The sequence below is a fragment of the Pseudopipra pipra genome, chromosome 6, assembly GCF_036250125.1.
Source record: "Pseudopipra pipra isolate bDixPip1 chromosome 6, bDixPip1.hap1, whole genome shotgun sequence".
Taxonomy (NCBI): Eukaryota; Metazoa; Chordata; class Aves; order Passeriformes; family Pipridae; genus Pseudopipra; species Pseudopipra pipra.
The window spans coordinates 6,097,496-6,124,072 of NC_087554.1; the positions used below are offsets into that span (position 1 = coordinate 6,097,496).

Genomic DNA, 26,577 nt, shown 5'->3' on the forward strand with positions numbered 1-26,577 from the left:
AAGCTCAAGAAATGCTCTGCCCTTGTACTTCACTCTGCATGCTTTTAAGAGCCCCACAAACCCTATGATGCATGATGCAAAATTGTCAATTATAAGTGATTTTTAAATAGAAAAAGGTAAATAGTATCTTTCTTGTCTGGATGAGCTTCATAACAGAATGGGGAAAAGCAGGATTACTACCTCATCATCAGTACTCTTTCAACTTTGGGAACAAGAACTTGCACATGCAGGGTGCTGCAGTGGAGACCCCTTGCAGACTTCTGTGGCCCAAGGGAGCTGTGGGGTGACTGGTTGTGGGCTGACTGGCACCCCTGTGGGAGTCCCTCTGTGAGCAGCAGGGTGCTGCACCTCCTCCGAGGTGCTTGGATGGCTCATGGGATGTGTCAGAGCTCCAGCAACAGCACAGGGAGCCTCACATTTCTGAGATTGTGATGAAATCCCAGAGAAAAGGGCGTTTATGATCTGAACTGGACTGGTGTGTGCCTTTTGAGGAGCATGGCACTGTGCTGTGGATGTCAATAGATGCAATGTCTGCCTCTGTGCCGTGGCCCCATCCAGCTTGGGGTGCGGTGTCAGGCACAGAAGTTCATCTTTTCTCTAGGAACCAGGGTAGTTACATGTATTAAACCCACATTCAGTTCCCTGCTTCTCTGCCTGCATGTTCCACACTCAGGAAACTAGATTTATTCCACTCCTTGGTGAAAGTTCAAAATCCACAGTCCAAGTGACTCTTCTCTCCATAGATCTGGGCTCTCTAACTGTTGCAAGCTCAAGATGTATATAGCATCTGGGAATTTAGGTTCCTTTGCACTTTTTTCTTGTTGCTGCTGTTAGAATTGAACCATCGATGGCGATACTTCCTGGGATGGGGCATCCACAACTTGTCTGGGAAACCTGTGCCAGTGCCTCACCACCCTCCCAGTAAAGAATTTCTTACTAATACCTAATCCAAACCTTCCCTTTGTCAGTGTGAAGCCAATGCTCCTTGTCCTGTCTCTCTAGGCCCTTGTCAAAAGTCCCTCTCCAACACTTGTGTAGCCTCTTTAGGTCCTGGAAGGGGCTCTGAGATCTCCCTGGAGCCTTCTCTTCTGCAGGATGAACAATCTTAATTCTCACAGCCTGTCTTTGTAGGAGAGGTGCTGCAGCCCTCTGAGCATCTTTTTACTCCATGCCTCCTGATATAGAAAAATGCACATCGAATCATGGCAGTGTATCCACCCTTTTGCCTTCAATGATGTCTATATTTGCATGATTCACCCACACTACCTGCCTTTTCTGTGTTAGTCAGGAATCAGCAGGAACAAGAGTATGGAGTGCAGATTCAGTCTCCTCCAGTGTGACCCCTGCCTGGGTGAATTTGAGTCATCATCTTACTGCTGCACAGACTGGCTTAGCTGGCCTCAGATGAGGGCAAGAAGGCCACCTTCCCATTCTTCCTTCTTCCCACAACCAAACTGAGTGTAAACTTGGTCTTCTATCAGCTGAACTCATGAAGAACAAATAATTAAAGCAGCTTAAGCAGGAAGGCCGATTGTTATAGGCAGCAATCCTGGATACACTCCTACCTGACCCTTCAGATAGCAGTCTAAAGTCCATATTTCCCCCCCCCCCCCCCAGAAAAAATGAATTGCCTTTTTATTAGAACCTGAAATCTCCACCTGCAGTTGACCCAGTACTTATTCTCTGTCAGCAAAATTGGTTGTTTCAGAGAAAACACAGGCCTCCCTGCAACTATGATAGATCATAGAAGGAATCCCTTTCCTTGGTTCCATGTAATGATCACTTTGTGCCTTGAACCGTAAGAATCAATAATTTCATAATTAAATTTTAGCTAGCAAGACTATTCATGTTCATTAAGGGGCTACTATTTTGAATATTATTGGATTTAAACTCAATACCATCTAAAGTATTTTATCATTTAGATCCATTCTGTAAAATGACTGTTTACATCTGTCCACCCTGATTTTTTTCCCCATTTAATTTCACCAAGCAAGAGAGCCTTTTTATTAATACTGGGTGAGACAGTATTCTACATTCTGTTACTCATTTTGCATACCTTTGTCGTAGCTGCTATTAATTTTCTCATAAGTACTGAATAATCATAATCTTTAACATCTTTTTATTCTGTTCTAAAGAAAACAAATGGGACCTTCCAAGGAAGAAAGTTAAGTAGATACATGAATATTATAGTGATCTTGGAAAAATAATCATTTTTATCACTTTCATGCTCTACAAAGAGGAGGATAATTGCTGCTATCTGTTTAAATCCCTCAAATGCTATTTGTTGGTATAATTTCAATTGGCCACAATATATTCTTTTCAATGTCCTTACTTTCTAAGCTCTAATATGAAAATGTGATTACTTTAGACACGACAAAAGTAAAATTGTGTCTGGAAAAGCAGTCAGGTTATTATGAAATATCTAATCTAATTAGATTAGGGGAACCTAATGTGATTTAAACCAATCTGTTAGATGCAACATGGAATCCTAGAATGGTTTTTGTTGGAAGGGGCCTTAAATATCATCCAGTTCCAACTCCCCTGCCATGGGCAGGGACATGTTCTACTAGACCAGGTTGCTCAAAGCCTCATCCAACCTGGCCTTGGACACTTCCAGGGATGAGGCATCCACAGCTTCTCTGGGCAACCTGTGCCAGTGTTCCTAATATCTAATCTAAATCTACCCTCAGTTAAAGGAGAATAACAGACAAAAGATATTTAACAACAAATACAATAACTGGAGTCCTAAGATATTTCCACTTGAGTACTTCAAGGTACTTCAAGAGTATATTAAGTATCTTAGTAATTGTGTGAATCAGTTACCTTATTTTTACAGTAAAGCGCAGATTGTACACAAAATGTGTACAGGGGTTTATGCTCTTGTAAATAAATGTCTGTGAACTTATCTTTTTTTGTTTTTTCTTTTTCATTTTCTGTCTGTAATTGTTCCAATGATAACCCTTAAACTGTGTGTAACTGCAGAGGGAGGGCAGGAAGGTTTAGACTTAGTGAAATATCGATTTCAGACATTGTATAATGATGACATCTCCATTTTTGTCTGTAGTTTCTTGACATTTATGAATTGGTGCAGACAATGATGCTCCTGATTCTCCTCCACTTTTTAAATGCTACCTCACCTTTTATAAGAACTGGAAAGAATGTGAAAAACTTCATAAGAATTACAATTTTTCTTGGAGAGACACATTCTTGCTTTTTTTTTGGTTTTGTTTTCATTTATCATATGAAGTATACATTTACATTTGGCTTTACAGAAAATACTGTTAAATATTATGTTCTACTTAATCTCAATTTTCATTTGAGTTTGTGCTTTCTGAGCCCCGATATTAGCTATCTTTTTTTTTTCCCCCCAGAACTGAGTTACATTTGTTACTCATTAATTTTTTTTTGTTTGGTTATTTTTCTTCCAGGTAATCTAAAGCTATTAGCATGCTATTATATTATGTTCCATGTCTTTGTCCTCTTGTATCTTTTTGTACTGGCAAGTGAACTAGTCTGTATCTTATGCATGCTGGCTTCTCCTTCTATGTACAGTTGATAGAAATCTGTTACAAAGTTTCTTTCATTATACACGTAGTTCAAGACCACCCCATTCTTTTTTTTTTAATTTTTTTTTAAATCATCTTTTAGTTCTGTTTTATTTTTATGTTTAGCCCAATGGTTATCATACCAGCATTGACCTAAGATGTGGTGATCCCTTCCAGCCTACACAGAAAATGAGAAAGGCCATCCAAGATTGAGGTAGTAATCCTGCTGTACTTAATAACCATCTTTTGACAGCATTATTATTATTATTATTATTATTATTATTATTATTATTATTATTATCATTATTATTATTATTATTATTATTATTATTATTATTATTAAACCTACATTGTGCCTTCTCAAGCAAGAAATGGCACCCAGTGAGCATCACAGAATAATAAGTCCTTCTTTTTGAAAGCGTTTTGAAAGTCTTACAACACAATGTCACAGGCTGTAATAATGCCAAGTAAATATTTCAAAGAGAACAAGCCTAAATTGTGAATCTTCCCCATGAATTGTTCAAAAAACAAATGAAAAATAGGATCATGAGCTAAAATTGTCACTGTTCTTTGTGCTAGAAGCAAAGGATGGAAATTATTTTGGGTCTGGAACTAACCATTGATTGACCCAGTCCAAATGTGCCACTTCCCCATGGGGGTTGGTGAAGTTTCAGAGGAACACTGAAGTTTAGAAGGTGCAGCTGACTCTTCACTACAGGCTCATCTTAGGCCATCATCTGTCCATGTTAAACATACCCCACTTGTAAGATATATTTTCCCTTTATTATGCCATGGTTATTTATTCACAGTTTTTGGTGAAAAGGAAAGGAGGGAGCTTCTTAAGCTTATTTCCTCCTTGTATATTCCCTCATTGTCATTCCCCCAGCAGGGATCTGCTGAGCTGTGCAGGACTGCTCCCAAAGGCCCACACCGAGACAAAATCCTTGTTGGAATTCTTACATCCAATTATGAGTAGGAATAGGAACTATGCATTTTCATTCAGGTCTCTCATAGTGTTAATAACTATGTTGATGTTTTTTTTCTGTATTGCATGGCTGCTTTCCATAAGCTCTATGGAAATACAGCAGTTTTGCCAGTGTTGGTGTGGGCACTAGTGACAAGACTTGGTGACAAATCATTCATCTTTCCCAGCATGAATACTTTTTAGGATGCCGAACATGTATCAATTAGAAAAGCTCTTTCTGGCTGAAAAAGATTACTTTCGTCTCACTACAGAAGAGTTAAAAAACCCAATACTGTATATGTATAATTTTTCAACTATAAGGTTATTCCTGGATGACCTTATCTTGCCTCTTGTTAAATATTTGAAATGCGTGTTTATCTTCCTAATTTTCTAAACTGCATGCGAACCCAGTGATGTGTGCCCCACAAGATGACTTCCTTGGGTTGTAGCAGCATGACGTATCCCATTGAAATTCAATTTCTGGTTCCAGGCAATTGTTGTGTTACACTAATTTTTATTCACCTGGCATTTTCCTCGTGCTGTCACCTAAGGATGCAGGGTCAAATTAGTATCAAAAGAAATCCTTTTTTTCTCCTTCCAAATTAAACTGTTAATATTTAACTATTCAAATTGCTGATAATTTTTAACATATTAATTGAATGATCTCTTTCTGTGGCATTGGAGTGCTTGTGACTGTTATGCATAAGGATCCTGCTTCAGTTGCTGTAAGATGGAGATTAGATGGAGGGCTCCTAGCTGACATCCATCCCATCTGTATGCATGGGAGCTTGTGGCAGGAGATTTCCTCTGGGGAATTTATCACCGTGATGCTGCAGGCCCTGTCTGTGTTCAGGTTTTCTGAGGAATAGTAAAAATCAAAAGCTCCATAGTCTTCTATGGGGAGAAGTTACTTAATTACTCTAATGCTAATTTAGTGCTGATTTCAGCACTTGTGCAGCATAGCTCAGGGATCTGTTGGAAAGGCGTGTTCCTCTTTTACCATCACAGTATTTGCTGTTGCTCACAGAGATTTGTCGTATGGCAAAGAAGTGACACACGAGATGCCGATTGTTAATGACTGTGATTGGGTTTGAGCCCCTTAAATGGAAGATGTTAGAAGGACTGAAATTACAGTCTATATCAAAACTGTGTGCAAGACATATCACTTCCCTTCCTCCCCCTGCCTGTGGGACTGGGGTGGGCAGTGGAACCAGGAACATTGTCTTTTCTTCTCTGTATAGGGGTGTTCTTCTAGGAAATAGTTGCTGAAGACACAAAATGCCTTTGTAGGGGTTAGAGAGTATCTAGAGCAGAAATATTATTTGATGTGTAAAATATGTCTTCGTGTCTTTCTCTGGTGACCAGTGACAGGACCAGAGGGAACGACATGAAGCTGTCAGGGGAGGTTTAGGTCCTTCACCCAGATGGTGGTCAAGCACTGGAACAGGCTCCCCAGGGAAGTGGTCACAGCACCAAGTTCAGGAAGATTTTGGACAATGCTCTCAGGCACATGGTGTGACTCTTGGGGTTGTCCTGTGCAGGGCCAGGAACTGAACTCGATGATCCTTGTGGGTCCCTTCTAACTCAGAATATTCTGTGATTCTGTGTTTACTTAATTTGATCTTTTTATTTCTTGGAATTCTATGGAGCTGATGGCTGAGCATGTACGTCCTGACACCTTCCTCCAAATAATTTTACAGTGATTGTCTGTCTGGTGCTTAACCTGTGACAGTAAGTTTACATCTGTCACCTTCCCAATTGGCTTTTATCAGATTTGTTTCAGCCATTCCTTGTTTGTAATTATCAGCAACCCTTTTCAAATTGTGTCTTGATGATTTTTGTACATGCAAATTAGCCCTGAAATGTCAGTGGTGTTTCAGCATGTCATAATGTTTTTCTGTCACCCAATACTAATAAATGTCAGGTTTCTCTTAGATTACAATCTTTTGTTTCAAATGGTTCAAATATTCCAAATTCAGTCTTTTTTCCCATTCTTGTCTGTTGGTAAAAAATTTCATTGTATTAGATGAGTTGTTCTCTGACATAACACCTTGCTGACCATTTCTTTACAAAAGAGGTGGAGAAAGTATCTTAGTCACCAAGTCATATAGTCAGTTAATGAGAGAGAGGGGTGGAACTCTGTGCCAGATGTTCTCACCCCTGGATTGTGCTTTCTTCTCTGAGCATGTTCTGCAGGAAGATCTGTGCTCAGTGTAGCTAACAGCATCATTGCTCCCTATTCTGAACTGGAATGCTCTATATAATCCTGCTTTTCTTCCCTGAAATAAATGCTGGAATTAAATTTTAAGCAGTACATTAGCATGTGATATGCATAGCCACACATGTTTTGTGAAGGTTATTTCTTGTTAACATGAAATTTGTTCTTTCCGACTTCACCATTGCTTGATTCTCATTTCTCAAGTTCTCTCTCTGTTTCACTCTTTCTGGGGAAACATTCTGATCCTCCTCCGGAAGTTTAGTGCTTCCTTCATAATTTGTGGTCATTTAGCCCCTCTTTCTCTGTCTCACTGGGTGCATATGTGTGGATTTATCTCATCAGTACTAGGTACTCAAGCCCAGAATTTCATTGTCCCTTCCTCTGTAAATTGGATTTGCAGACCTTCCTCACACCAGGTGTTGTGCTTTCTTCCTCATTTATCTCCTGCTTTGCCAAGGGCTGAGTGCAGTATCCTGTTCCTACAGCAGGGAGATTTTGGGTAACACACTGTGAATCAGTCACTGGGTAACACAGAAAAGGGAGCCTGAAAATGAATTTGACTTCGTGCCCTGGGGGCTCCTGCCCTGAATCTCCAGTGTATTTCTCCAATGCTTTCTGTGGTGTTTGATGATTTTAGGGACTTTATCTTACTGCCTCTTTACCCCCAAAATTATGTCGTAAGGTTCTTGCATCATCATAAATTTTCTTGGAAAATCCTATACTTAAATCCCCTTTTAGCTGTGAAAGACTCAGCAATGTACAGCATATAAATTCAGTTTGATCCATCTTTTGTCTCAGCAGTGGGATCTTCATACTGTGCCCTGATTTGCTGATGTAGGAAGGTATAGATGCAGCCAAAGGAACTCAGGTTGTGATCTTGTCAGGTCTCATAAGAAAAGTACTGTCTATTGTGATCACTATTATGGTACAATCTCTCCAGGGAAAAATATAGATGCCCTAGGAAATGATGATGCACTAGTTTCCATTTCTGCTTTCAAATAAAAATTGATTCTGCCTATTGAGAGTATATATATGATGCTGAATTTGCACGCTTTGAGGGGTAAAGCAATTTGATCACTTCCTTCCATGTAAAAGTTCCACAATAGTTTTGTGAGGCTAAAGGAGTAAACTGAAGACTAATACACAGGAGTGACATAAAGAACTAGACTCTTCTTTCTTTTTCCTCTTTTTAAAAAAAAATAAATTTAGAGTGCTGAGAACCCATTTGTCCTACTTAAACTTATTGGGGGAAGTTAGCTTTTCAGCACTCTGAGAGAATAAAACATTTACTAATTTAGATGCCTAAATACCTAAAAGTCAGTTTTTAGACATCCATTTTTAAGAATGTCAGTCAGCACTCTCAGGCTTTCTTGGGGCAGTTGCAGACAGGGAGGTGTTTCTGTCAGATTCATGTCTTTTCCTGTGGTATGATGTGTGTTTACCCAGGGAAGCAGTTGAGTCACCACCATGGAGGTAAGAGATGGGTAGATGTGGCACTTAGGGACAATTGGTTTAGTGGTGGCTTTGGCAGTGCTGGGTTAGTGGTTGAACTCAATGATCTTAGAGGTCTTTGCCAACCTAAATGATTCTATGACTTTGAAAAATTCTGTTTACTTTCAGTAAGAAGCAAAATTCTCTCTCAACTCTGCCAAAAGCTTAAAATATACTGGAGTCTATCCTTTTAGCAGCATTTTCTTACTTAAAAAGTTGTACATAAAACATGAAGGGAAACCTAATGGCTCAATTAATGTTTAACTTTGTAAACAGAAAATTGGGAGAAGTATGGTAAATCTTTGTGACTTTCCTATCACCTGTAATACACACTCCAGCACTCTTAAAGCCTCTTCATTGCATCTCTGATAGGTGCAGAGAATTAATGTATGTCCTGTCCTCATTATATTTGAACTCTGCTACAAAACCTTAACTGTGATTTTATGTGTTCTTGTATCAGCAGACTGACACATCTGTCACACATGCAAGTTCATTTAGAAACAATTCCACCTTACTACATTGCAATAGCACTAACAGATTTTGTGCTAGTTTGAAATGGGGTATATATTGCTTTTTTTGCAATTCTTTTTTTGTGTGGAAGTTAAAGCATCATGGAGTGCTGGAAACCAAAACTCTTTAGAACTTTTATCACCAATATAAGTTCATGAAGCCGTGATGAAAGCTGGCTAAAAATTGCATCCAAAGGTCTATTTCATACTTTTTGTATTGGTGATTTTGAGATTTCTGCAAAATAAAACTTGCAGGTATTGCTGAAAATACATGAAAGATGAAATTCTGATATCAACTTGATAGAAGTGTGCAGCTTTCACAATTTGATGGATAAAAAGCAACCTATCCTGTTATATTTGCTATATAAAAAAAAATTGGTACATATTACTTTAGGGTTTCTTTTCTGGCCCAATGCAGGTGCTTGGACCATATTCAGCTTTTTACAACAAAATAAAACTGTATCTTAGGATTTAATGGTAACAAGCATCTCTCCTGAAAACTGTAAATTAGGCAGTGGCAATTGCTAGACAAGGTCTCAGTTATTTCAGATTGTGTCCTTGTGTGTGATTTCTTTATTTTCCTAAGTGAATGTCCTGTGATTTATAGAAGCTGAGAACTTCACAGAAGTGGTGTGTTGTTCTTTTCTCTATCAATATTAATGTCATTGCTGCAGTCTAGCTGGAACTGTGTAGCTGCTTTGTTTCAGTGTGGCACATCCCATGTAGTTCAAGGCTTTATTTGCTCTCTGTCTGAAATGATATGCTTTGTTACTATGTTGAGAAAAGCAATAACTACTTAGAGACATTTGGAATAGCTGATGGTTTACAAATGTACAAATCAATAGACAAAATTAAGGCGCCTCATGAAAGTCCAGTTGTCTTGATGCTTAATTAGTTTGTGAAAAAGTTAGGGATTGTATTAGAAGTTGAATATCCCATAGTAATAATCAAGATGACCACATTGCTTAGCATGTTCCAATTAAAAAATATTGGTATGTGTTATAATTCAGGCATGTGTGAAGTACTGTGTGTGAGAGAGAGCTCAGAACAGGATGAGATCCCAGCATATGGACCCGTGCTCTGACTCACCATTGCACTTCACGGCCTTACTGTATCTTTTATGAAATCTGGAATTTCTTCTGGATTCCTCAAGTAAATAAATATATAAATAAGTGGATAAGAGAGTGGCATGCAGACCAGGTTACTGCATACCTGTAGAAATACAGTGCATAAACTGGTTATTCTGGTTTATAGATCCAGTAGGGAGAAACACCTTTAGGATGTTTTGGTTCTTGCAGATGAGGGTATAGCTATTTGCTTTTCAACACCGCTTTTCCCATGTGCACAGTATTACATTTTTGTTGATTTTGTGAAACATTTCTTGTTCCTCTGAGGCTTTGTCTTAATAATTGATATCCCTTAGTCTTAAAAATGGGCTTACATTGGTGTGTGTTTCATTGCAAAAATTTGAGAGATTAATTCTGAGCTGTAGGAGCAGAAATGAAGCTCCTCTGCACTCCTATGCACCATTAAATTTTAGAATTACCCAGAGTCTGTAAGGTAGTCAATGCACAATCCTTACTAAGTTTTAGTTCTGAAAGATCATGTGGTCTTCATGGAGTTCAGCCTCATTACTGACGACTGAGTGGTGTGGATGTGCCAGCTCCTTGCTCAGTGAGAAACTTCCCTTGCAGAAGGGTTCATTCTTTTGATGGTATGAATTTGCCAACATAAAGATAGCACAGGAGCGTTTTTTGACAATGAAGTGTGGTTTCTCCCATATGGAAATTTTTGTTTACATCTCTAAATATGCAATATGCAGATCTCCAAACTCTTGTAATGAATTTCTTGTCTAGATCCTTTCCGAATTGAATTTAATGCCTTTCTCTACAATTGGGCTCAAAGTTTGCTGGCAAGTTTTAGAATTAAAGATGCACATTGCTAATGACACGAATAACCTGGCTTTCAAAAGCAAGTCCACAAAACTGCAGCAAAGTATCCAGTTGAAATTAAGAGTATGTCAGGTATATTGCCATTTTACTATCAGGCTCTGATAAAGGTCTGTTTTGAAATTTTTGAGTATGTCAATATGGCTAATATTTCACTAGTATATAGGTCATGAAAATTCAATGTAAAAACCACATTTTGACTCTTCATATTAATAATCTAGTAGCTGGTTTTGATAATTTTAATATTCTTTACTAATTTGACATGTCTACTCAATTTAAACACACTTTAAAAGACTAGGGAAATAATATTTAAATGTAAAGAAAAAGCAACAGTGATTCTTGAACTTTTAGGCATTTGACCTAGTTTGTTCAATGTGGTTTTTCTTTAATCTTGGGGAACTTCTTATCAGGGTGAAATGTGTCTAAACCTAAACCACAGGTTTTCAAGACTTCACTTCTTCAGGTTTTCCATTTACTTTGATTTCTTGTTTTCTTTTTTATGATCGTGTTCAGAAAACAATAAAACCAAATGTCTGTCTTCCCACTTCCTTACAAACCTTATATAGGCATTTAAGGTATATGTGCAAGTATTTTATAGTGTGCTAGCAGGAGATCCATTTCTTCTTTCTTCTCTAGCACAAAACAAGTGCAATGTTACTGTCAGCAAGGCTACCTATTATTCATCTTGATTTAGTCAAAAATAAACATTTTATTGTAACAATTTAGAATTTCTTGTCACTGCTCGGTGAACTCATCTCATGGAAATTCAAGTGGGTTTTATTGGTAGGTTTTTTTATAAAGTAGTGAGGCAGAACAGAGGATCAGAGTATAAAGTACCTTTTCCTGGTGGGAAAAAAAAAAGGTAGGTACATATACAAATGCTCCAAATTAGCCATTGCCATGCAGAGAAGAGATACTGAAAATGTCATCTCACTGCTCAGCCGTGGTGGAAGATGAGCAGGGTAGTGAGATCCTTTGGGAGCGGTATTGAGAACAAGGTGATAAATATTATTATGCTATTGCATAAATTCATGATGTTCTGGTGTCTTGAATCCTGTGTGTGCTTCTGGTCTACTCATCTCAGAAACTGAGGGGATGACATGGAGAACTTCAATGCAAAATGGGACGTGGTGGAGCAGAACTCGTCAGGCTGTGGAAGGTTTTATTGCAAGAGTCAACTGCGTGTACATTCGGAATTCTACGTTCAAATCAAATTCCACTATTTCTTCCTAATTACCCAAGAGTAGCATGTGTCTACTCTTTTATAATGTAGTCTAAATAATTTCACGTTTAACACCAGAAGCTGTTCATTGTGTCATAAATTACTACAGCACTTTTGTTTCTTATTAAAAGAATGGGAAATGTGGTATTTCTGCCAGGATTTGTATGTTTAAGTGCTCATAAGGATGAAGTTGCAGCAGGGAACAGTGGGGTTTCCTGTTCTGCACCCTGTTCCTTCTCCCTGTTTCCTTGTGGAAATGGATAGGGTGAGCTTGGATGCTGAAGTTTGGAATGGACGTAGATAAACTTAGTTTCTTTGATTCTCGAGTAAGGGAAAATACAGATTTTATTTTTTACCCAGGGTTTTCTGAATTCCCAGTTAGCTATTATCATTCACCAGCTTACCACCTGCGATGTAATTTGTTGTTTGATGTATGCATCTTGTCTCTAATTGCCCAGGTTTTCTGTGGGAGGTTCTTTCTGTGTGTTCAGAATAGTGCTTCCTTTTATTGTCCATTTGAAAGCTATCCCTTTTGTTTTATCACAACTTCTTATGAGCTGAAATCCTGATTCCACTAAGCCCACAATTCTGCCTAAATTCCATTTTTTTTAATGTCTCATTTTTGAAGCCTTAGTTATTTCATAGATACCTGAATCCCAATAATGTGCAACAAAGGGTTGCTGCTTTTAAAATGTATTTGGAGACATGCTTTCTCCTTTCTGAGTTTTCAAAGACCATTGCTTAATGGTTGCCAGATAGCTAATTAATTTTACATTAGGGTATGTATTCTATACAAATGGCATCTGTATTAATAAAAAACGGTAGCCTCTGATGACCTTGCTGTTCTATGAGTTGTCTCTCCATTGTAAGCCTCTTGGTTTTATAGAAATGTTGGCTGCATCGGTGGCTCTGCATCCCAAGAGCTGACTGTTATCTCAACAATTTAGAGAACAACTTAGATTCCTTTTTAATGTTGTAAAAATAAGAATAAATAGAAATAGTCAGAATCTTTGCACAGTATATTCCAAAGATGAATGTTGTATTATTAAAGTATGAAGGCTTTGAGGAGCTAATGGAAGAGAATCTTTACAATAAGAAAATTGTTCCCATCTTGTAAGCAAGTAAGACTTTTCAGTGGGATTTCTCCTGTAATTCCATCCCAGTGTCTGTCTGTTTTTTTGAAAAGCATCTTTATTTAAAGACAGTAAAGATAAAAATATCAGCACTCTTGCTTGAAAATAGATCCTGTGTTAAATGTACCTTTTAGAAATTAAAAGTTTGAAATCCATTATGTGCTTTTGAACTGTGCAAGGGAAAGATGTCCTCATGTTCTGACTCTTGACCAAAAAGTTCTTAGCTTTACTATGTATTGGTTGCTGTATATTTCCAACCTATTGTTCCAATTTTCTATTACATTATTTTAGACAAAGCATGCAACAATACAAATTCTAGAGTTTTCCAAGCATGTACAGAAAAGAAAAGAAAAAAAAGAAAGAAAGCTAAAGCGGAGTAGATCCTGTCTTTATAGCCCATACAAACCCAGTAAATCCAATGTTGTTCTCTTTCAACATGGAAAAGCAGAAGCATCCTAGAAATTCTGTGTGACTTCTGGAAAATGCATTTAAAAAAAATATGCACACAAAAAATAAGCAAAGGCCATCTTCCTCTTGTATGATGAATAAAAAATGATTGTACTGAAAAGACCTCTTTAGTAAAATGCAGGTACTTATAACAGCCAAAACTTCAGGAGTTTAGAACTATGCCATTTTTTGACTGACACTTCTTCTGATGCTAATTGTAAGAGCTGCCTAGAACCTTTCACAAACACTACATTTCATGTACATATGAAGGGAGAAAGTTTGTATTACCTGTATTTGTTTATTATAAATAACATTTATAAATTATATTATTATATTATATATTAATACACTAATATTATATGAATATAATTTATTTATATATTAATACATTTATATTTATATATTTATATATTTTTATATAATATATTTATATATTAATATATTATAAATAACATATTATAAATTGTTTATTATAAATAATTACCTGTAATTGAATATATATACAGGTTTAGATATTTGTGCATTTGTTTTTATAACTACATGACAAATCCTTTTTTAGTTTGCATGCATCCTGTATTATTTTTATATGGTTGTTTTAACCTACTCTAGTGGGTTTCTGTGGCTGGGTTTTGGTAGCAGGGCAGCTACAGGGGTGCCCTGTAGCCAGAAGCTTCCCCTGTCCCATGGAGCCAGTGCCAGCCGGCTCCAGGATGGACTTCCTGCTGCTGGCCAAGGGCGAGCCAATGAGGAGTGATGGTAACGCCTCTGGGATAACATATTTAAGAAGAGAAGGTGGTTCTGCAGAAAGAATTCCAGCCAGGGAAGAGCGGAGTGAGAACATGGGAACAGCAATGCAGACCCCAAGGGCAGTGCAGAAGGAGGGGCAGGAGGTGCTCCAGGCGTGGGAGCCGAGGCCCTGCAGCCCGTGGGGCAGAGCAGGGTGGGGCAGCTGTGCCCCTGCAGCCCCTGGGGGAGCATCGGGGTGCAGAGACCCCCCTGCAGCCCTTGGGGGAGCATCGAGGTGCAGAGACCCCCCTGCAGCCCCTGGGGAAGCATCGGGGTGCAGAGACCCCCCTGCAGCCCCTGGGGAAGCATCGGGGTGCAGAGACCCCCCTGCAGCCCCTGGGGGAGCATCGGGGTGCAGAGACCCCCCTGCAGCCCTTGGGGGAGCATCGAGGTGCTGGAGCAGGTGGGTGCAGGAAGGAGGCAGTGACCCCGTGGGAGGCCCAGGATAGAGCAGGGTCCTGCCAGAGACCTGCAGCCCTTGGAGAGGGAAGCCCAGGCTGGAGCAGGTTTTTCCCGGGTAGGACTGGTGGCCCCTGTGGGGGACCCACGCCGGTACAGCTCATCCGTGAGGGACTGACCCCATGGAGGAGTGACCCACGGGACAGCAGGTTGGGAAGAGCTGCTGCCCGAGGGATGGACTCACGCTGGAGAGGTCCCTCCAGGACTGTTTCCCTTGGGAGGGACCCCACTGGAGCAGGGGAAGGACTCCTGTCCCTGAGCAGCGGCAGAAACAACAACTGACCATAACTCCCATTCCCATCCCCCTGCACTGTTGGGGGCGGGAGGAGGGAGAACGTGGAAGGAGGGGTGGGGGGAAGGTGTTTTTGAGACTATTTCTCACTCTTTGGCTCTTATCCTGTTAGTAGTAAATTTAAGTGCTATCTGCACTTTGAGTCTGTTTTGCCTGTGAAGGTAATCAGTCACTGACCTCTACCAGCTCTTAACTCATGAATCCTTAGCTGTTTTTTCTCTCTCCTCTGTCCAGTTACAGAGGGAGAGTGAGAGAGTGGCTTTAGTGGGTACCTGGCATCTGGCCAGGGTCAACCCACTACACCTATGAACAGTTTTGCAGTGTGGTGTGGGTGGCTTTATGCAAAATAAATTACTTCAGGCAGACAAAATCTTTGTCTGGCACCTTTCCTTCTGCCTCCAGTGCTTTTCCTCCTGCATTCTTCCTGTTCAGTTTATCCCAGAACAGAAGGTATTTTTTTAAGTACCACAAAACAGAAGTATTTATGTGATTCCTCAGTGAGATTAGGCTAGGAAAAGGGGGATGTGAAGGATTTGGCGGAAATATGTGTACATGAAGGCTGCTGACTTCTTTTTATTCTTTTTTGAATATTCTAATTTATACTTCACACTGAAGTCATCAACGCTCAGCAGCTGGAATTCTTAGTCATTTGAGATGTGCAGGAGCTGCTACAACCTGGTGTGCATTGACCCCTTTAGCCTTAAATGGATACTTGTGTTTTGAAGGCAGCTAAACGTTTAGTTAAAATTTAAACAAGTGGTTTCACAACTGAAACACATCATGATTGAATGTTGTGCCGTTGCTGAGGGTGCAGCTAAATACAGCTATTAGCAGAGCCTTGACCTTTTATAGCAAGTCTTCTGCTGGCAGGCACGAAGTTTACTTGTGTTCCTGGTCTCCTACTGCCTCAGGTATTATCCCATTGTTGTTTTTACATGTGTCCACAGTAGCTGTTGGCTGCACATGTTGGTGTGCTGGGCTGTTTGCCTGGGTGGGGTCCATCTGCCTCAAGGACATGCAGGGGGATGCCCTGTGGTCACAGCTGTCTTGGCAGCCTGGTAATTGTACTTATTTCAACCATTTCCTATTAATTCCGTGTTCTTGTGACTTCAGCAGAAAATGATCTGTGTTTTCCCATTGTACTGCAACTTGTTTCTTCTCTGGGATTTCAGGAAAAAAGGAGATATTGTGTGTGTCCTGATATCAGTGTGCTTCCAGACCAGATGTGTTTTGGCATAAGGTGGTTTTCTGCTGTTTATAGGATGCATTGGTGCTTTTTATAATAGGATGTGCAACTAACCATCTCCTTGAAACTATTTTCTGGTGAATTAACTTTGCTTTTTATGTGATTGTTATCTCTCTAAGGCCATGTAGTATTGAAAAGAATTCTGTCACCATCAAGATAAACTTATTTTTATTAGGTTGCTGGTGAACAAAGCAGAGATAACTAATATTTGTCTTCCACCACTGTGCTTGTGCTGTTTTGTAACACTACCCCCATATAAACATTAGACCTGTAGTGCTCTCATTGTGGACTTCTAAGTTGTTGTACAGAATTGTACAACATAGGTGATGGAGATGTGTTTTTGTAAAAGTAAGACTAATTTCTTACAAGTGCTTTTGGAGGCAGATAGCCATTCTGAGGTGAAGGCTAAGGAAAGAATGAACTTCATAGCCATTTGTTCACAAGATGGCCTGACTCAGATGTGAACTCAGAAAATTATCAGAAGATTCTCTTTACTGTTTTGGAAAAGTTCATGAAAGCTTTTGGACTTTCGATTCTTCCCTTTTTTTTTTTTTTTTTTTTGCAACAGAAAATTGATATCCTTAAATTTTCTATAAAATCTTCAGTATTTAAGGATTTCAGAAGAATGACAAATACTAGAGGAAAAAAACAAAATCTTGTAACATCCTTATTTTATAGGGTGGAAAAAAAGAGGCACAGTTAACTACCTGGCCTTGTGGCTTTACCAGAAAGCATGGAATAGATGCAGCAACAATCAGAATCCCGATACTAATACAATCAGAAATACTAATGCTGGTGATAATTTACTGAGATTTCATAAAAAAATTAACTTGCCTGTAAGCAAAGAATGGTGCTGCTGTTGTAACTATTCATCTAAAATGGTACCTCATCTAGAAACAGATAATAATCTGGGGGAATGGGAGTTGGGTCAAGGAATTATATCCTACAGTGCTGTCCTTCTCAGTAAGCCTGCCAGTTCTTTTTGTCTTTGATCATGAGCTCATTCTGTGTATATTACGTAGGAAGTAGAAGTCAGAGAGATGGATGACTTCAATCAAACTTAATAATGACAGTTTAATTCCTGAGCATGGCAGCTTACTTGTTTATATATATATATACACACACAGGTATAAAAAAATTTAAAAAATTACTTTTGTTTTTGTATTTTAGAGCCCTTTGTGTTTCTCATTTTTGGCTACAAGGGAAATTGTCAAAATAAGAAATGATTTGGGCTTTTTGTCTCAGCTCTCTCCTCTTTGGTGCTTTAGTGCTTTGGAATGATGCTATGCAATGTCCTTCTCTGCCAATTTTATTTGCTGTTGAGTCAGTATTTACCATAACATTAAAGCAAAAGCAGGTTCTGTCTGATGTGCTTGAATAGGAAATTTTGAAAAGCAGTGTGTGTAAGAAAGCAAATTTCTTCACAAATTAGTCACGGTCTCCTTTGAATTTAAGCAAAACCAGAGCCCGCTTTCCATTCTCGCTTTCCAGTGTGAACACCCAAGTTTTCCAAAGGATGATCTCCTGTGAGGGCACAGGAAACCCAGAGGAACTTGCTACTGACAGAATCTTAAGGATTTTTCATCTGGATGAAAAGATTTTTGTACCTTGACAGAAAATCAATGCTTTCTCATTCTTATTAGGCCTGTAGCAACATCAACTATAGACATCCCTGCACCAGGGAAAACTTCATTTAAAGTTCCCATCATTGCAGCCATATTGCTGCTAAGAAATCTTGGCAGTCCTCATGCAGATGAGGTTCCCTTCATCCTTCTTGTGCTAACAGCATCAGGATGTCTCATGAAGGGCAGGTTCCCATGGTCAGATTTGTTGCTAACTCTTTAAATTATATCAGCTTTCAAACAACTGACCTCGGTTTGAAGTATGACTGTGGGAAAACAGCTTTGTCAGTGCCAAATCTTTTCGTATTTCCAGCACCTGTACACCTGCAGGAACGGTAAATACAGTGATTTACATTGTCAGAGTCCTAGAACAACACAGCAGACTATCCTCTCTTGTGTATTTTGGCAAAACACATTTGTTACCACTGGGAAATCTTTTGTTTATACTTGAAGTGCTGAGAAGGTAATAGGCTAATTTTGGCAATTGTTTGAATAGGAACCTTCTTGTGTACACACCTGAGTCTATCACAAAGGCATTCTCATTATAGTTTGAATACTAACACATGAAAGCTAATGACAATTAAAAGTAGGAAGAGGAGGGAGAGATTATGGAGAGGGTGTCTCTTTTAAAAGAAAGCATAATTCAGCTTCTGCTGCCTTCAAAGCACTTCCTTGGAGAGTAGCTTGATGCTTTTTGTGTCTGACCCAGCAGTCTGAGCACCATGAGACTGAAGCAGCAAAGAATCAGGCTGTGGTAGAGTTTCTTAAAAGATGAAGGGGAGAGCAGGCAGCCCTTGAAGAACCCTAGCGTTTAGAATATGTAAGGCCTCTGAAAATTGGCAAGAAGCTGAAGTTGAATTACCAAGCAGAGCTAGGGACCAACATAAACTAACAAGTATAAATGCAAGCCTGAATTTATCAGCTGAAGCCAGGCACATACGAGAGTGTGTGTGAATTCCTTGCTAAAAGCAGAGAGAGAGAGCGGGTGATATATTGCTTTGATGCTATTTAAGAGAAAATAGTCACAATTCGTATCATTTTGCTGTCAAATGTATTTGAAAAATAGAAAACATGTTGGGTATATGTACTGCAAATAGTTATCAACAGTGTTCCAGAAGTATTTGGTTTAGTGGGTTCCTTAGGATTCATCATTCAAATCCGCCGTGTCTGGAGTTATCTTGAAAATGGCTATTGTTCTGTAACTGTGGTAGAGCGAGAGCACTGCAGAGGTGAACTGCAGCCTGTCAAAGCCTGTGATACTGCTGTTCTCAGTGGAGAGACTCTTCCAAAGGGCTTAATTCAGTCTGCAAAAGTGAGTGTTTTGCTGGTGTTTTAGAGGCATTACCTCTCTGTGATCTGTAGAAGGCTAAATTTAGTCCATTGTCCTTTGAACCCCCCTTATGCATCTTTACACCCCTTATACACTTTAGCAAATCCTAATTCCAGGAAGAGATATCTTTTACCTCTCAGCATATGGATATCAGCCTGATGATTGCAGTTGCATAAATGAAGACTACCAAGAAGGGTTCCAGATCCTGGTTGTTGCCCACTGTATGGTTTTAAGAAAATTCATTGCATCTTTTTGATTCCACTGAACAAAAGTTGTAAAACCACTGGCACAAAAGTGTCAAATATTGAGGTTTTCTTTTTGCAATCCTACTGTATGAGGGAAGCTCCTCATAATTGCAGGAAGAAGAGAAAAACTTCAGGGTCAGGTACCTCATCACCTCTAACTGATGCTTTAGGAGAACAGAAAGTAGCAGGAGAGTAAAGTGCAGAGCTGTGGCAAATTTGTCTCGGGGCAGCAGTTAGAATTGCTGGATGAAAGCAAAATATGGCCCATTTGTCTGGGAGCCTCTTTGAGGCTCGAGGGTGCGATTGGTGCTCTAAAAATGTGGAATGTTACTGTGTGCTATTAGAGAAGGAGTGAGCTCAGTAAGTGTTAGAGCAAGCAGTTGTGACAACTGAACTCTGGAGTTACAGGGTGGGCTATTAGGGCCCCTCTTGTGTTCAGTTATCTTGTATTTATGATTATTACTGCTGGTGGTGGACAGTGATGTAAAGGTTAGTCTTCACAGCAGATATTTTTCTCTGATAATCCTCTTCCTAGCTTTTTGTCATAGCCATACTTTGCTTCCTCACAGATGCCTTTTTTTTCTTTCTGTTTTTAAACCTAAATAATCTACTGTTGCCATGCACATGTTGTTGAGTTTCAGAATTGGAGCAAGCCCATAGCTGACTCCCACACCAAGCCCCCAGCGTTCAGCCATTGCAGCAACCTGGTTATTCCACTTGGTTTTCAAATGCCACCTCATCTCCCTGAAAAGCTCACTGCATCTCAAAAACTGTTTTCTTTTCTTTTTTTTTTTTCCCTTCCCCCACGTAGAGCATGATGAATGTGGCAGTGGCCAGCACAACTGTGATGAGAATGCAATCTGTACTAACACTATCAGGGGACATAGCTGCACCTGCAAACCTGGGTACGTGGGGAACGGGACCATCTGCCGAGGTAAGTCTGTTATTTGAGAGACACCATAAACGTGTCAGGCTTTATTACTGTTTTCTGACAGTCACCTACATGCTGGTAACTTATGATTGCTGGATTCTACAATGATTTGCTTTAAGGCTTATCATCTGGCAAATGGAGTATGCGTGGAGATGATGGGAATTGGTTTGTGCATAACTTCTTAGCAGGAAAGAAATATTTTTTGCATGGTAGAGGAAGAGAACTTTTTATTTACTACACTGAATACTGTCATTTGAGCTAGTATAATTCAGCTTTTAAGTGGTGTTCATGTTTTATAAACTGTAGATGATATGTGCTGTCACCTTTGGCTTTTAAATTTTAATGACATGCATTTCAAGTTAGGATAATTATCTTTTATGCTAACATCATATAGTTGTTATTTGACAACTTGCATCAGAATCGTGATTTTTTTTTTACATATAAATCTTTAAATATATTTTTTTAAGATTTCTCAGTTATGTAAACAAGAAATACTGATAGCTAGCCATGCTCTTTTTGAAGTGGTAGATCATTTATTTAGGGTGGTTTTTATGTTTTTCTTTCAGTAGAGAAAGAGAAGCAAATGTCTCATATAAGGACAAAGGAGGGAATATATTAAATAGTTGGATTAGTGAGAGCTGTGTCTTGAAGAACTGTTGAGTTGTAACTCATGCATTTATGAATTATGCTTGTCTCATAAAAAGCTATATTTTGTCTTGTCTGGGGTTTCATATTTCTGACTTTCTAAACAGAATTACAGTAAGAGAAAACTAACTTTTAGGGGTTTGTTTTATTTTATTTTTGAAGTGACAACTATTGAAACTGAGGAACGTTTTGGATAAAATGTTCTGTACAGTTTGGGGCACAAGAGGCTGGATATTAATTTTTCAGACTGTAGTAAATTGGCCAAGCAATTCCTTAAAGGAAGATTGATGCCATTCCTGTTTCAAGCTAAAGTCCTTCACAAAGATGAGCTTGTCAGCTGCTGAATTAGCCTGTACCATCAGGCTGGGTTTTCATAGGACTTTCTTTGGGTACTTTCCACCCATGCAAGAGCATCCCTTTATTTAAAACTAAAATGGTTTGTAAGGATTTAGGAAGGAATAGAAAAATGTTGTGAATGTGTTGGGCAAGTTAAACCTCAGTCTGTCTGTATTGAAGGTCAACAGCTGATACCAGGGAGAAACTCACTGCAGTATGTTTTGAGTCCTCGATTACAGTAAATGTAAATTGCAGCACAAACAAGTGTAGTTTCAGGGAAGTCTGAGTACTAAATAGCCTGACCGTGGCATTATTAATATTAAATAATTAATTTATTGTTAACATTATTTATTAGTATTAAAATTTATTTATAAGTATTATTAACAATAATTTGAAACAGTGATATTTGGATAGGTTAATAAAATCCGTGTTTTCACACTGGTTTTCTTCATTTGTGTACCTGGATATTTGGTTTAGTGTGCAAAAAACTCCAAATGGAACTCCTACTGCATATTTATTAACTTAGCAATGTTGTAGCAATGAAATTTCACTGGAGAAATGCAATAATGTTTTTACTCTCAAAGTTCTGTTGAAATCTGAGTTTCTGCAATAAATATTTTTATATATAAAAATATTGCATATTGTATATATTTTTAGTATGCCTTGAGTTTCACATGCAAATGTAGTTATAGTTGCCTTTTTGAGGTGAATTTACATGAAAATATAGGAAATTTTGTTCTTATGTTCTGACTGAGAAGCATAAATTAGAAAGAAAACTGGAGATTGTAGGAAGGGGTTTGCAGTCTAATAATTATTAAAGTCACTAGGGATATGAATAATCCAGCACTGCATGGAGTAGTCATTACTGCAAACTAGGTAGTATTAGAACTGTCTGCATTTTAGTAAATTATAAAACAAACAGTGCAAAGTACTGGTTTGAATTTCTCAGCCTGTGGTTCTGTGGTTACTTGGAGTTTTCACAAGCTTTGATGCTAATTAAAGAAATGTTCCCGTTCTGTCCATGGTAATACCAGAAGCACTACTTTTGCATCTTTTTTTTTTACCAAGTTTAACAGTGGTACATTATCAGTTACCTGTCACAGCAGTTTCCTGGGGTTGGCATAAGGAAAGAGGTGTGAACACGTCAGGACAACTATAAACTGCTTATATTGGCTTGTAGTATTTTAGGGCTTTATCTTCAGGCAATATAGATTGGGAAAAACATAGATATAAGTCAAGGTGATATACCATCTGGAGATAAGATAAATGTTTCTATTCTCCTTGAGACATCTGTAAGTGCTTTATAAATGTTTGCATGTTATAGATGTGTACACGCACAGATCAGTTGTTCCCAGCACTACTGGAATAATACATCTCTGTAGTACAATAGGAAATCATATTAGTATTGTCCAGCCAAACCATAAAGAGAAAAATGATGATTTTATGATGAGAGAAAAGGACTGGCTTTGTGCATGATTCTACAGTCTGTTTCAACAATCTATGTTGTAAAAAAGTGAAATCAGAGTAATGATCTTCTTTGGCTTTAGTGAATAACACTGTGATAGCATTTATAAAAAAACCCCACAGAATGCTGTTATTGGTGTTTTAGAAAAGAAAATATGTAGTTGAATCAAACTGCATTGTGAACTACTGGTAAATATAATGTGATTACTCTGGCAGGAATTTGTGTTGTTTGCAATTTTCTTGAAAAGTATGGAGCAATAAAAGGGACAGAAATAACATGGACATGGATATTATGATTGCTGGGGAATTAGAAATAAAAACAAAACCCAACTGTTGAAGAGGAAACCAAATATTTTTTTTCTGTAAAATCTGGCTGTCATGTGTTTTGAGTAGCAAAAAATTTTGTGGATAAGGAATTGTGTTAACAGGTTTGTTAAGTTGCTCTTTTCTGTGAATGAAACTTTGAAAAAAATCAAAAGAAGTAAGAGTGATTCAGGACACAGAAAAGGTTGTAGGTGGGTAGTGGAAGACATGCCATGCCCTTTTACTTGAATTCTGTAATGAACTTACAGAATCCATAGGTGAGGGTAGAATAAGGACAACCGGAGCAATTTCACTAAATTTCAGGATAGGATTTAATAGTGCAGCATAAAGGCTGCATTTAGAGTAGAAGGGAAAGATGATAAAAATTGGTTTAGCAACAGAATGTTGTAGTTTAAAAAAGTCATGGTGGGCAAGTGGCTACCTGGTTTAGCATGGTACTTTGAAGTGTGCCTGTCAGGATGGACCTTGTGGGAAATGAGTGTTTAGTGGCAGTGGTTAGATGAAAGAAGTTTCAGTTTCCTGGGACAACCATGTTTATGAATAACCCATCGCTTGTGGACAGGACTGTGTGTGTGAGCGTAAAACTCTGTCATCTACAAAATGAGTAAAACTCACTAGTTCTTCTAGCTGAAGAACGAGGGATATGGAATACATAGATAAATTCTATGTTTTGACTATGGAGGATCTTGGTCTGTGTACTGTTGCAGTGTTTTTGTGTGTAATCTTGACAGGGATAATCTGGGAGGCTGGAAAATGCGTAGAGGGAAAATGTCTTTCTCTGTTTTTTGTCTTGATAAGTTCTAGTTCCAGTTCCACTTGGCAGACTTGCCCCACATGCTGTGGAAGTGACATGTTGAAGTCATACTTGCCGTTTGTTTAAAACAGAAAAGACTACTTTGTGTAGACCACAGTCTACTCTGCCTTAGTGAGAGGGAGAGCAGAGAACACTTAATGTGGGATGTACAGTCTTACAGCTTAGCAGAGTTTATTATAGAGCTTGTGCCACAGACTGAAGTCAAAGGGAAAAAACCAAGGTATATTGAAACATCATTAGGTTTCCTAAAATGATTGATGACATTTTGGATTAAATGCCTTAAAACAAACAAACCTCCACCCACCAGGTTTTGTCAGGAACAACATGCAAGTTGCCATCAAGGTTTGGTGGCAATTAGATCTTTTCTTTTGTACAAGGAGCCCTAGATGTAGTATGCAAGCCTTGTCCTAAGTCTTGGTATTTTGTTCCAAATGTTTGTTTTAAAACATAAATTCTGCCCACAGCTGCATTTGTAGACTATCAGAAAAATAGAAGTGGCCTTGAGTGTATTCAGATGGTAAACAGGAGCAATTCTTTGGAAATGTAGACAATGTGTGTTTGTTAATCTTTTTCTCGTGTACCTCTGTTGTGGAGAATGAACAGAAGTTTGGCACTTAATCAAATGCAAATAGTTTTCACTGTACTTCTATATTTTACATGTATAATCCGTCTAACAGGTATATTTAGTGTGCTGTTAATAGCTCAGTGGTGTCTACTGAGGTGTAGATTTATTAGAATGATTAAATGAAGTGGATTTAGTTACAATCATAAACCTTAGAGCAAGTGTGTGCAATATGACTGATGCCTGGGCAGAGAAACACCAGGTATCAAGAAATAAAAATCAAAATAGTGTTTATTCTGATTAATATTCAGGCTGTATAATGGTTTATTTCTGCCAGAATATAGACTATAATTATTTTTTCCCTGTTGTATTCTTTGCAACATTACACAGGAGGTATTTAAGAGATTACAATCCAGCGTATGGTGGAGTCTTAAAGACCAGGGCCATTATTTTTAAGTGGCTCAGTTCTTCTGGTGTAATCTGGAAGTTTAGTTTCTTAATTGTACTGTGGTTCCCTATATATTTTTGCCTTGCAATGTGTGTTTAGGAGTGTCATTGTTACTGATAGACTTGCTGGTCACTTCAGGAATAACTTATTCAGAACCTTATATAAAAAGCAATCAGATTTCAAACAGGTACTCTTTTATATGGTAATGGGGGTAATCATATGGAGTCTTTATTCATAATACACCTAGAATGTTTACTGACAGCTAGAGTATATCTCAGGCTTGACAATTGCTTCTGTTTCATGTCAATCTGTAAGTTGGCTTCTTTTACATTGTTTTAATCATAAATTGTAATTGGATGGATGTGTGGTTTTATCCAGTGACAGTCTGAGAGCTCTCTTTCATTGCTGATTTCTTTGTTTCCAAGCAGGTATTTTTTAAAGTATTTCTTAGTCTGAAATACATTTAATAATCTGAAAGATGTGCCCATAAAAGAAGTTATGTTATCTCCCAGTGTGTGGGGAGTATAGTGATGGTGTAGTAAATAGGTGAGTAAAGATAAAGAAGTTTTTGTATTATGAAACTTCGCCTGCTGTGAAAAATACCCAAGACTATTTTTAGTAAGAGCTAAAGAAGTAAAAAAAAAAATCAGTCTCTCTGGTTATTTCTGTGCTGAGTTGTCTGCTTTTTTGGGTCCCTTTTACACTGACATCAGCAAAGCTAAGGTAGATTAAATGTCAGCAATGGGAGACAGACGTGCTGATATCTTTTAAAGCATATCAGATCACTGTAAGGTAACTAACTGCCACTTAGGTTTATGTTTTTTGCATGTATGTGTGTCTGGAGGTGGAGTTGAAAGTCTTTATGAAGCATTGGAGTGAGTTATGAATAATATGTAGGGCAAGATGGAAAGGAAAAAAACGTCTTTTCCCTATAGCCTTCGATTTTTTTTTTTGAAGCTATAAAGCTTTGAATGGTTGATATGCCTTATCACAGCTTTAATTGCTGTTTTGGTGCAATATTCACCAGTCTCATGAAAGAATATGTGAGTTTTGAATCATGCTGAGATTTTCATCTTCATTCTTCGCAGTCCTGAGCTTTGTGTAGGTTTTTTATACCTAATGAACAGTGAATAAATCACTGCAAAAGCAGGCGAGTGCATACACTTGCATTTTGCTGTCACTTGGCACATGTGGAAAACACCATGCCAAGTGTAAGAAACTGGATAGTCACACTTTTTGTGTGAGGCATTCCAGATACAACTGATTTAATAATTTTAAACCAGTATATAATTATACAACAGTGCAATTAGAATTCTTGTAGGTTTTTTTCATTCTAAAACTAGTATTGCTGGACACAGAATCAAGACTGATGGAAGCCACTAAATTTTCTATAGTCCTAAATCCATTGTATTAATAAAAATGAAAATGTGAAATTTTAATGTAAGAATCTTTGTATCTTTGTTCCTTATTAGATAGCTATCAAGTGTGGTGTGTTCATTATAAGTGCTATGTTTGCGTTTGGATTATGAGTTATATAAACTCACTTTGTGAATTATTTGCTAGATTTTAAATTTCAGTTCTGATGTTGTTCTTGA

General features: G+C 38.3%; 1 protein-coding gene across 5 annotated transcripts in view; it reads left to right on the top strand.

Moving 5' to 3' along the window:
• NELL1 (neural EGFL like 1) overlaps positions 1-26,577 on the top strand; it is a 282,121-nt gene that overhangs the window by 153,211 nt on the left and 102,333 nt on the right. For 3 of the 5 annotated variants that reach the window (XM_064657177.1, XM_064657179.1, XM_064657176.1), the window contains exon 14: positions 20,270-20,392. The exons of the other annotated variants lie outside the window; for them this stretch is intronic. In XM_064657177.1, coding sequence (XP_064513247.1) covers positions 20,270-20,392 — 123 coding nt within the window. The remainder of the gene's footprint in view (positions 1-20,269; positions 20,393-26,577) is intronic. 5 annotated transcript variants of the gene reach the window in all.